The 12,747-nt window shown below is 37.2% G+C and overlaps 1 protein-coding gene across 1 annotated transcript; it reads left to right on the top strand.

The window, feature by feature from the left end:
• Positions 1-2,047: 2,047 nt before the first annotated feature.
• Positions 2,048-12,126, top strand: LOC104245313 (DDT domain-containing protein PTM). Its single transcript, XM_009800905.2, has 10 exons — positions 2,048-2,225; positions 2,494-3,399; positions 3,695-4,378; positions 4,541-5,729; positions 8,646-8,937; positions 9,086-9,210; positions 9,336-9,793; positions 9,876-9,904; positions 10,007-10,477; positions 10,582-12,126. The coding sequence occupies exons 2-10, from the start codon at positions 2,588-2,590 to the stop codon at positions 11,616-11,618; spliced, it is 5,097 nt and encodes a 1,698-aa protein (XP_009799207.1). The 5' UTR covers positions 2,048-2,225; positions 2,494-2,587; the 3' UTR covers positions 11,619-12,126.
• Positions 12,127-12,747: the final 621 nt, after the last annotated feature.

Consider the following 12,747-nt stretch of genomic DNA (forward strand, 5'->3'; position numbering starts at 1 on the left):
TACAAATGCAAACATCCAAAAGTAAAATGTCGAGCAATTTTCTACCTTTGAGAATAGAGTTCTTACGAAATGAAATTATAATTACAGTTAATATCTAAAATTTAGGATGAGATTTGCCATTTGCTTTGTCCTCATCACCCTTCTTATTATCTCTATTGGTCGGAAATTTTTTAGAGATCATCCTTACATTCTAAATGTGTGGTTTCTTTGTGTCCAACATAAAAAGTTTATGACTAATTTTTTTCTCTCGGACAATCTGACTCTTATAAATTTTCTCCCCGTAAGCCTTTTTGTTATCTCCATTAATGGTGAGACCCTCTTAGAAACCATCTCTACTTCTTAGATGTTTGGGTCATTTGCATCCATCACATCATATTCAACAATTTTATAAGATTTCTTTCTCGTTAGCACCTTCAGTTTCTCCCTCGTCAGCATCATCCGTAGCTCATTTTTGGAACTTGATTCTCTTTGTCTTTTGTTAGGAGTGTTGCTTCCTAGTTCATTGCGTTTTCGAATTTTAAGTTTTTCACCCAATCTAGTTAATCATTTAGGAGTGTCCATTGAAGAAGTCAAAAAGTAGAGAATTCATCGAATCAATAAGGAATTAAACAATATAGGTTATCTGATTTGGCACCTCCCACAGAGGAATACAACATCTCATCCCAAGAATTTATCGTGCAGTTCTGTAAAAAATATATATATCATCAAATACGCAAAAAATACACACACATACAAGTAAAAAATATACTTGTACCCCAATCAAGTTAAAAATAATATAATTCCATTTATTATTGGCATTGTAATGGAACAAGTTTGTCAACCACAATAGCATAGATAGAAAACTTTTATATGAATGTTCTACGTTAGCTATTTATGATGATATTAAAAGTTGGTATTTTAATTGAGTATTTGCTACCTGGCCTAGGATAATTTTTATTTAGTAAAATGTGATAACCAATGTAAAAATCCAAATGAATATTGAAAACATGACCGTTAAAAACAAAATATTTTAGAGTATCTTTTTGAAGTTATAAAGATGTTTGGCGGGTAACACAAAATCACTAAAGCTTTGTTCCCGCCAATAGGTTTCCTGTTATTTGGTTTGTTTAATTGTGTAAGTCCCTAAAAAAAAAAAAAGAGGACAAGCTTAATGGAAATAAAAAAGAGACCGAGTTGACTCACCACTCGGTGATAAATTATGCTTCCTTTTTTCCTTTAATCTTTTTTTCTCGTATATAAACATACCATTTATAAACTTTGCTGGCAAACATTTATATTCTTGTTTTTTCAAGTTAAATGGTTAGTATATGTTGTTATTGATGTTACGAGATAGCATAATTTGTTTGTATATTTTGTATAAAATGGAGAATCATTATGATACTCTTTAAATTATCTATCGAACATTTTCAGTTGTGTTTGAAATTTCAAAAGAACCATCATAATTATTCGACATTCTTTAATAATAATACTTTATTAGAAAATACTACCAATAATTTAATCAAAGATTAATACATATTTGTTCTTTTATGTTTTAGAGAAGGAACACACACATAAATATGTTTTTCCTTTAAAACTTTAATTTTCTAAATATTTCATAATGTAAGAGAGTATTTTTTTTTGTTTCTACTTTGTGAAAACTAACCTATATAAATTTAATATTTTCTTGAGGAAATTAATAAAAAGGTATTAACAAAATATTAATGATAATATTAGCAAATTAAATCGTGGTATTTATTATGAAAATTTTTAATATTAAAGATTGATAATGATATCTATAATTATGGCAATAGTGAAGTGAAGTAAGTTATTTTTCCATTCAGTAAAAGATATTTAGCAGCCAACTATGGAAATATATATATTCATCATACAAAGTGTGGAAAAAGTTCAAATCTAAATTTAACTTAACTTTTATTGTTTTATACTCTTTTTCTTAATAAATAAATATTGAATTGAATTGTTTACAAATTTATTATGGAACTCAGCACCGCCAATCGTTAGAAACTCGGACACGAACTCACTGAGTTTTGCGATGGGGTAAAGAAAATAATACTCTACCATCCAGAAAGCCCACACCATTAAACTCTTTGGCTCCTGAAGAATCTGGACCTGGTTTTTGCCTTTTGGTTTTAGGGCTATCAGTCTTTTTCCCCCTTTCATTTCTCTCCCTTATCCCTTTTCCCTTCTTTCATTTCCATCTTCTATGGCGGTTCCTTTTCCTTAACAAGGTAAGTTTTTTCATCTACATAGTATACATACACATACCTATATATTTTTATAATATATTGCATACCGTATTTTTATATTATATGTTATCTTACTCAATAGATTTATATATAGGCGCAAGGGTTTGAACCTTAATGCTGTATAATTTTTGAAAATACTTGAGATTCTGCTGATTTTTTGTTTTGTTTTGTTTGATTTGATTTGATTTTTGTTGTGTTTTTGCGATCTGAAGGAAAGAGCCCTAAAATCTGATTGATTTTTTTTGAATAGGTTCGATTGTCAAGACCAGCGATTTTGAATTTGAAGGAAATTTAGGTTTATGGTGTAAATTGGATCGGGTATCGAGGTGGGGAGTTTTCGTGGAATGGAGGGTGGTGGTGTGGTTAGATTAGAAAAGCGAGGGAGGAAAAGGCGAAGAAAGGATGTGCAAAATGTGGAGGTTGATCAAGATGGGAAGAAAAGGGCTGCTGTTGGATTGAGACCCAAAGCATTGGTGGGTAGGTATGTAAGGAAGGATTTTGAGGGGAACGGGTTATTTTTGGGAAAGATTATGTTTTATGATTCGGGGTTGTATAGGGTTGAATACGACGATGGAGATTGTGAAGATTTGGATACCGCCGAAGTGAAAGAGGTTTTGGTTGAAGACAATGAGTTGGTTGGTGAGTGGTTGGATAGGAAGAAGAAGTTAAATGAATTGGTAGCTAGTAGGGAGGTAAAGATTGTGGCTGAGCTGATAAATGCTGTAGCTGATAAGATTGAAGAAGTGCCAGTTGCGAGTGATTTGGAAAATGATTGTCCTGTTGAGGTTGAAAAGATGCAAGTAGATGTTGATGCTGATTCACTGAGCGATTCGCCTGATGATGATGAGGAGCAGGAGTTATGTTCGGAGGTGGAAAAGCCTCTTGTTCCTGCACCTGAATTGCCCCCCTCTTCTGGAAATATTGGTATTCCGGAGGACTATGTATCACACCTTTTGTCCGTTTATAGCTTTTTACGGATGTTTAGTACCACGTTGTTTCTGAGTCCCTTTGGACTTGACGATTTTGTGGGTGCACTCAACTGTTCTGTTCCAAACTCATTGTTGGACTCTATTCATGTCGCCCTTATGCGTGTTTTGAAGCGTCATCTTGAAAATCTGTCATCTGATGGTTCCGAGCTTGCATCAAAATGCCTAAGGTGAGTACATTTGCCTATTTTATGGAGGATATTTTTCAAAAACTGTTGAACTAAGTTCTAGTCAGTTGGTTTACTTTAGTGCTGTCTTGGTTCTTAATCCTTTGGGAGGTACTTCCTGTTATGCCGTCCTTCCAAAAAATACACCACTGAACTTGAAAATTTCTTGATTATGGTATGGTAAAATAAACTAAAAGCTAGATTTGTCAGAAGAAGAATACAAATGAGTGGAAAGTTAATAATTATAAAATCTAGTGAGGTGCATTTTGGAAACTTAACTATTTCTGCTTGTTCATAGGAACATTGATTGGAGCTTGCTTGATACAATGACCTGGCCTGCTTATCTAGTTCATTATCTGACGGGAATGGGATACACAAATGAAGATAGTTGGGAGGGTTTTTATCCCCATACTTTGGAGAAGGAATACTACTCACTGTCTGCTGGCAGGAAACTCATAGTTCTGCAGATCTTGTGTGACAATGCCCTAGATTCTGAAGAGCTAAGAGCAGAAATTGACATGCGCGAAGAATCAGAGGTAGGCATTGATTCAGATGCGGGTACAGTTTTAGCCCCTGTGATTGGACCACGTAGAGTGCATCCACGGTACTCTAAAACTTCTGCCTGCAAGGACCGAGAAGCCATCAAGCTTAGCGAAGAAACTAATACTAATTCTTTGGTTTCCAAAGTTAGTGGACAAGATGCTTTCCGTGATGTTGATCAAGATGGTAATGGTGATGAATGTCGTCTCTGCGGTATGGATGGGACTTTACTTTGCTGTGACGGCTGTCCCTCATCTTACCATGCTAGGTGCATTGGTGTTTGCAAGATGTATATACCAGAAGGAGCATGGTATTGCCCTGAGTGCACAGTTAGTGAGCTTGAGCCTAAAATTATGAGGGGAACAACTCTGAGAGGATCAGAGTTTTTTGGTGTTGATCCCTATGGACAAATCTTTATGGGTACTTGCAATCATCTACTTGTGTATGTCTCTTAACTTTTATATTGATTGACTCCGTTAAGTTGCAGTATTTGATTGTGGGATATTCTATGTGGAGATTTGTAATTCCCTTATCTTATGTAGTTCATGCTGAAATCTTCCTCTGGTTATCTTTTTCTAAATGCATTCTTAATCTTCTATTATAGGTTGAAGGCTTTAGCTGGTATAGAGTCTAATGTCAGATACTACTATAACAAAGACATACCCAAGGTCCTGCAAGTACTTAATGCCAACGTGCAACATTATCCCTTATATTTGGAAATATGCAAAGGAATTATGCAGTACTGGGAAATTCCAGTCAATGTCATATTCCCTAATGGTGAACTATTTGAAATTAGTGGGCAAGGAGAAGACACAACAGGTGGTCGCCTTATGCCATCACTTAATTCTCTGGTTAAGGAAAGTCTTGGGGAAGAGAATACGGTAAGTTGTGTCACTGAATTTGGTCCAGGAAGTGATCTTCTAGGCAACTTCTCGACAGAACCTACGCAGAATGAGAATTTAGATGCAGTTTCCCAACCTGATGGTCTTTGTCTGGCAAATATTGAGCCTATAGCAAGACAGAGTAACACTCCTTTAGACTCGTTGCCATCTGAACAAATTAAAGTGAAGCCCGTTGTATGCACTGGTTCAGTTGACCAGCATCTTATTCCTTCTGAGTGGACTGAACAAGATGGCCCAAATTTGGCAAAGACGGCTATATGTACTTCAAGAAGCCCCAATAACTACTTGGAACAAATTAGTGGTACTTATGCTGGTGTCACAGTGTCTCATGGAAGAGGTTGTTTATACATGGGTTCATCTTTTAAACCTCAAGGATATATAAATAGTTATCTGCATGGAGATTTTGCTGCATCTGCCGCTGCTAGTCTAGCTGTCCTTTCTTCTGAAGAAAACCAGGGTTCTGAGACTCGTGTTTCAGAAAATAAGCGGAAACATATGTCTGCAAATTTCCTACTTCAAGCTAAAGCTTTCTCATCAGTAGCAATGCGTTTTTTCTGGCCAAATACTGAAAAGAGACTTGTGGAAGTACCAAGGGAAAGATGTAGTTGGTGTCTTAGTTGTAAGGCTCCTGTGGTTAGTAAGAGAGGATGCTTGTTGAATGCTGCAGCATCAAATGCCATTAAGGGGGCTGTGAAGATACTTAGTGGTCTACGTCCTGCTAAGGGTGGTGATGGAAGTCTTCCCGGTATTGCTACATATATTGTATTGATGGAGGAGAGCTTAACTGGTTTGATATCTGGCGATTTCCGGAGTGCAGCTTTCAGAAAGCAATGGCGTAAACAGGCAGAACAAGCTACTAGTTGCAGTGTGATAAAATCTCTTTTGCTTGAAGTAAGTTTTTGCAGAAATTTGTTTATGTTAATGTTGGTTAACATAATGTCCACTTTCATTTCCGTCATTTCTCTTAAAATGTTTGTTACCACTTCTTGATCGACTAGATTACTTGGTAATCTTGTATTTTGTTTATCGTTTCTGATCATTGAATAATACTTCGTGCTAGTAGTATTAGGGGCTACTTGGTAGCATAATCCAATTAACTGAAGTGCACTTACAATCGAATCTGAAAATGGGCAACCATTTATGTAAAGTAACTATGTCTTAAGTAAGTTACGAATTCATGTTGGAAAGTCAATACTTATAAGAAAACCTCATGTTGGATAGCCAACACGTATATATATATAGACACACACACACATACACACACACATATATTTCAAAATGTATGGATCTTGTTTCCTCTTGAGAGAATACTTTTTTATAGGTAATGAGTATTTTATTGATTTGATGTATGTCGGCAAATTGTCGGAGTAAGTACATCCAAAGAGAGAACTTTACCGAGAATGTAAAGAGCTAAGAAAATCTGTCATGGCAACCAACTCTAAAACATTGGTAGTGGCTATGTTAAAGAAAGTTGAGTGAACATATTCATTTGTGTTTAAGGTTCACGATATTGACCCTCTTGTTTGTCCAAGCCTTGGTGGACAAAGTTACACGGTATCTGTGCTTGTAGCAGTTACCCTTTGGAATTAGTGAAGGTGTGTGTAAGCTGGTCATGCCCCTCTTTCGCCAAGTTAGGAGGAAAATTCAAGGGAGCTCTAGGTGAAGCTACCTGATGCCTAGGGTTTTAAAGAAAAAATGCCAAATTGGACCTGTAAAATTACAGTGAAGAAAAACATGTTTGATCTCCTCTGCGCCCTCTTTACAAAGAGAGCATCTAGTGCACAATGGAATGCCTCTTTTCTAGAGATTGTTCAGAATAAGACACTTAGCTCTGCTGCATGCCAGGTGAAGCATTTGACCTTATAAGGTGCCTTGTTCTTCTAAATAGATTTCCAAGGAAACTGAAGAGGCAGAGCCTGTCAAAGAGGAATACTCAGCTCCTAACAGATAAATCACCTTTGGTGTTAGGATTCCAGAAAGGGTAATCATTTTTGGTAGACAGTGTTTCTGTGGTGGTGCCCCATTCAGAAGAGATGTTAAGAGCATGTATTAGTCAAGTTCCCAGTTGTTGAGGTCTCTGCTGAGCTGTATAAGCTAGCCGAGGTGTTGTCATATGTCTGCTATGGAAGAATTAGGGCAATTTGAGGGAGAATACTTATAGAGGATTATCCCACTAGATGAGACATGAAATCACACAAAACTAGGCATAGGAGGATCTCCCTTATTCTCAAGGATTTCTTTGATTTTGACTTATATACATTTGAAATTCATGGTAATGACAAATGTTCAGCCATATGCTCCGTTTTGTCCTAATTCAATAAAAATTTTAAATAGAAAATAATATGATTAAATTTGATTAGAAGATTTATTAGATGCTCGTCTTCAAATTTAAGTTATTATTAAACAGTCCCTTAGTCTTAAAGTTTTGACTCCTGAGTGAACGATTTTCCACATTATATTTTGTTGTGGTGAGAAGATCCAAAAGCTGTACTTATCCAATAAAAACGGTGGGGGTGATGTGAAGGCTAAGCAGGAGGCATAAGTCAGTTGACTTCTCTTTGGTTCCACATTTGTCATTTTGCTTATGTTGTTTATTATAAATGGAGCGTATTCCAATATCATTTTCTCGTTGCTACATCTGAGAGGTTTGAAAATGCCAACTTGGAGGGGTGCAGATTCATCCATATATACTTCGTCTCATTTTTTACGTTGTAAGCACCATGGGAAATAACTCTTATTTCTTGTCTTTTTTTTAATAACCGAGAAAAGAAACCCCCAGGGCGAGTGTGCACGATTTGAAACTCAGTGGATAATAGGCTCGCCCCTCTATGCTTCTCCACTTAAATACCAGACTTTTGTCCGCGGCAAGGTTCGAGCCAAAGACGTGCCCCTAACCCACACATCATGCCCAACCTAGCCCTTATTTATTGTCTTTTACATTCTAAGTATCCTACTTCTCCTCTTTTCACCCCAACCAGTCATTGTCTAGTTAAAGAAATAATGTGAAGCAATTGAATAAATTATGATAAATATTTTAATGGTGTAGAAGCTTGTACCTTAGATGCCATGGTTAATAAACGGTCCTTTTAAGAATATGAGGAAAGTCTAGTTAAATCAGGATACTACTGGAAAACCAATTGTTTTTTACTTAGCCTTTTATCTTTTAAGACAAATGTAATTGTGGTTAAATAATGAGAGAGTTTTGCATGGCAAAGAGAATATTGCCATCAGGCAGCAGCAGTGAACCACTTTCAAGTAACGTGGTGCAGGATACAGGATATCTGCACATGTAATTTCCGTCCTACCATTGTGTTTGCTTAGTGAATATTCTTTTTGCTGCAAGTGGGCCAAGTGCTTAGGTCCTGTGCCTTAATTATGCTTGTGGTTCATTAATCGTGAACCTGAAGTATGAAATCCAGCATTTTTTGATGAAGTAATAAGAAAGTATGAAATCCAGCATTACTAATGGCAAATTCCACTTTGCTTAAGTTGCAGCCTTGATTTCTTAGTTGCAGATTTATTTTGAACTGCAACAGAATATTCCAATTTATTAGATGCTATAGAACATGGAAGGATTAGGCAATTCTGGCTTTGCTGTGGAAACTTTGCATTTAACAGCATTGATGATATTTCCCTGCTGCATAGCGCATATGTGCTATTAAAATAATTCGAAACATAGATTCCTTATGTGCCCTAACATTTGGCATCTAAGACTACTTTCTACATATGATTTTATCTATAGATAATATGTCCTTTGTTAATTTGTGTCTGTTTTTTGAGTTAAGTGATTTGGTTTTATGTTTGTAGCTTGAGGAGAATATCCGCTTAGTTGCATTTTCTGTGGAGTGGACCAAGCTTGTTGATGGTGGGTCATCTGAATCTTCTCTCACCCATTCAGCTGCTGGTGCTGCTGGATCAACAAATAAGCGTAAACCAGGGAGACGTGGTAGGAAACCAATGGCTGTTGTTGAAGCCACTGCCGATCAGTCCCAGGATATACTGACTGACTTCACTTGGTGGAGAGGTGGCTTGATTTCAAAGTTTATATTCCAGAAAGGGACTCTACCCCGAAGGATGGTGAAGAAAGCAGCACGTCAAGGTGTCTTTGATACCCTCATTTTTTTGTTATGCAAAACGTCTTCAGTTGTCAACAAAAAAAAGAATTATTTTATTTTGTCTTACTATAGATTTGGTGGCGTACATATATAAATGCCATGAGAGTTCACTAACAGCTTATTCTCTTGCAGGTGGTGTTAGAAAGATACCTGGTATTTATTATGCTGAAGGGTCTGAGACCGCCAAAAGAAATAGGCAGCTTGTTTGGCGGGCTGCAGTTGATATGTGTAAGACGACATCACAGCTCGCGCTTCAGGTGATTGAGATATATTGATAAAGATTTGAGCTCTTCTTTTGTGGCAAGCTTTTGTTGCAAGTCTGGATTGAGTGTTTCTTCTGATGTTCAATCCTAGTGAATAAAGTTGTTTTCTTTTGCTACAGGTGAGGTACCTAGACATGCATGTGAGGTGGGGTGACCTTGTTCGCCCTGAACAGAGCGTCCAAGATGGAAAAGGTCCAGAAACAGAAGCTTCTGCTTTCAGAAATGCTTACATATGCGACAAAAGAGTTGTTGAAAGTGAGATTAGGTATGGTGTTGCTTTTGGAAATCAGAAGCATCTCCCATCTCGCGTGATGAAGAGTATAGTAGAAGTAGAGCAAACACAGGATGGAAAGGAGAAATATTGGTTTTCTGAGTTGCGGATTCCTTTGTATCTAATAAAAGAGTATGAAGAAAAAGTGGGAAAAGATCTGCCTTCAGCCAACAAACCCAGAAGTGCATTTACAAAGAAAAAGCCCCTGAGGACTCCTTGTAAAGATATCTTTACTTATCTAGTACTGAAGAGAGATGGCAATGATAAGTATTGTTGTGCTTCATGTCGAGCGGATGTGCCATTTAGGTATCCATTTAATGCATTTATCGAAATTCCTTTTTCTGCTTTTTTCTTATGTTCATTTATTTATGCTATCTCATTTTCTCAGGAATGCGGTGAAGTGCAATACATGCCAAGGTACTATAATAACATCTATTTCCCTTGTATCAGTTCCTATCATGTTGTTATGTGGGTTAGCTAGTTGGTCTGGGAGCTCATTGATGTTATCTTATTTTGTAGGTCTCTGTCACGAGCTGTGTACAGTTAGTTCAACAGTTGACGATAACGACGATGTTGAGTACACAAACACTTGCAAAATGTGTTACCAAAATAGAGCCCTTACTCGAGTTAAATGTAGTGATGAATCTCCAACAAGTCCTTTACTCCTGCAAGGGCAATACTTTCCAAAGCAAATATCAGCCAAGAAAGGAGTAAATGTTGGTAATTCTAGCCGTCTTTCAGCCTCCGTTGCCACATTGAAGCATTCTTCTGATAGGAAGCATGGTAATTCTTCGAATTCCACAACGAAAAAAAAGCACAAGTTGGGTGTCGTTTGGAGAAAGAAGAATGAGGACACTGGCATTGAGTTTAGATTAAGAAACATTTTTCTCAAGGGCAATCTAGACGGAGATTTTCCCAGACTTACTTGCTACCTTTGTCGCAAGCCATACAATCCTGATTTGATGTACATCCGCTGTGAAACGTGTACAAGTAAGTTTGTCCCTGGGAGGAATTCTTTTAACCTCGTAATCTTGAATATATGTTTCATTACTTTTTAGGTTTGGAGAAATAATTAATGCACCGTGAGTTTGCAGATTGGTTTCATGCTGATTCTGTTGGGCTTGAGGAGTCGAAGGTTTCTGAAGTTGTGGGGTTCAAATGTTCTAGATGCCGTAGGACTAGAATACCCATCTGTCCTTATTTGGATCCAGAAAGCAAAAAGCAGTTAGAAGAAAAGAGAATGCGCTCAAGGGCTTCAAAGATGGATAATCCTGGAACGGAGTTTCACTCTGGGATCATTCCGGAGCGGCATATGGAGGATGAGATGTCTACTCAAGTGGTGCCCTCAAAAGAGGAAAACATATATGTAGAGGATGATAATTCTCTTGTTTCTACTCCGGAAGAATTCTACGAGCAATTCTCAGAAGCTGATTGTGAATGGAATGCTGCAACCATGTCTGTGCCCGGGCCTAAAAAGTTGCCAGTAAGGAGGCATGTGAAGAACGAGAATGATTTGGATTCTTCTTTTGCAAGCAATCCTTCCCATGCTGATTTTTTTGGAGGAAACATAACGATTTCTGCAGAAGAAATACCATCTAATGCTGAACGAGGTACTAAACTGCCAGTAAGAAGACATGGAGGAGTGGAGAAGAACTCAGATACGCATTTCGCCAACAACTCTATGGAAGTTGAATTATCAACACCTCATGGGGTTGACTGGGATACTTCCAGAAATGATTTTGAGGAAGGCATGATGTTTGAATACGATGATCTCCACTATGAGGATATGGAGTTTGAACCTCAGACCTATTTCTCTTTCAACGAATTGCTTGCATCTGATGATTGCGGCCCATTGGATGGATCTGCTAACTTGACAGACAATGTTGACACATCATTGGGGTTTCCTTCTGATCGACTTTCTGATATGTCTTACTTTAAGCACGAGCCTGAGTTTAGCATAGAATCTGCTGCTGTTGCTGTTCCTTGTAAGATGTGTTCCCATTTTGAACCATGCCCTGATCTTTGTTGTCAAATGTGTGGCATATGGATCCACAGTCATTGTTCACCTTGGATTGAGGAGTCGTTTGGGGAAGCCGGTTGGAGGTGTGGCAACTGTAGGGACTGGAGATAGTCGATGCTTTTATCATTTTGTGATCTTACTGATTGGAGTCAGGTGCATCGGCTAGAGGGAATGTGATATATTTTGACTTCACCGGTCTAAGAGTTGGTTAACTACACAAGATGCAGTTTTGGATGCTAGTCTACTTGTTGCTTTGTCACAAATAGACAAGGAAATCGAAGTCACTTGTGTTGCTAGTAGGTAATTATTCTGCTAAGCAGGCGCTAGAGCACGTTCCGCATATTTAAGATTCAGTGGTAAGGGCTGCTGCAATTTTGCAACCTGGCAAATTTCCCCCATCCAATTTAGGGGGTTTCATCATCTGCAGGTCTCTTATTTCTTTTGAATGATTATAGCTGGATGATAGGAAAACAATTGTGCGCAATATACGTGTAGAAATGATTAGTGGGAGGTTGTGGTATTTGCTCCAACCTTGGCAGATAAGCAACTCTTTTTAGTTGGTGCTTATCTGATTTTTTTGACTGTATAAAGAGGCCATTAGTTAGGAATTCTTTTCCTCGTATAGTTTTTTTATCACTGTGAAATAACTCTGACCGCTATCCGCGTTTTTAAACACCACCGAGTGATTTAAAGAGAAAATAGAACATTGCAATGTCAAGAAGTTATTCTATAAAATGATTTGGCTTAAAAGATTTAATATGTTTGGGTATATAAAAAGAGACTAAAATTCCTTTATTAGATATGAAAATATTATTTGCCTCCAAGGTTTAATGAGGACGGGTTGAATACGTTCATATGCCTTTTTTGTTTCATTTGCTTAAGACTAATGTGAGGAAGCTAATAAGAGCGATTGGATTTTATTTCACCAACCAATCAGTTACGAACAAAAATGATACTTAAAATAACACCTAATTATACGATCTTTTAGTTTACATTTAATGATAGAGGAAAGCTTACCTTTTGCATAGCCACTACCATTTAGCTCGGAAGGAAGAAGTAGCCAATCGAATTTAACCCCTTAGCTGAATGAACTAGCAAGGCGCTATATGACAAAAAATAGAGGACTGACGATAGATTGAGAAACTATTATCTATATATGAAATGATTTGTGTGCTGCAGTTGCTTCAACAGAATTTTAAAATCATAACACATTTTCACTACCTTAGTAGAAGAATTAAGA

The sequence above is a fragment of the Nicotiana sylvestris genome, chromosome 11, assembly GCF_000393655.2.
Source record: "Nicotiana sylvestris chromosome 11, ASM39365v2, whole genome shotgun sequence".
Taxonomy (NCBI): domain Eukaryota; kingdom Viridiplantae; phylum Streptophyta; class Magnoliopsida; order Solanales; family Solanaceae; genus Nicotiana; species Nicotiana sylvestris.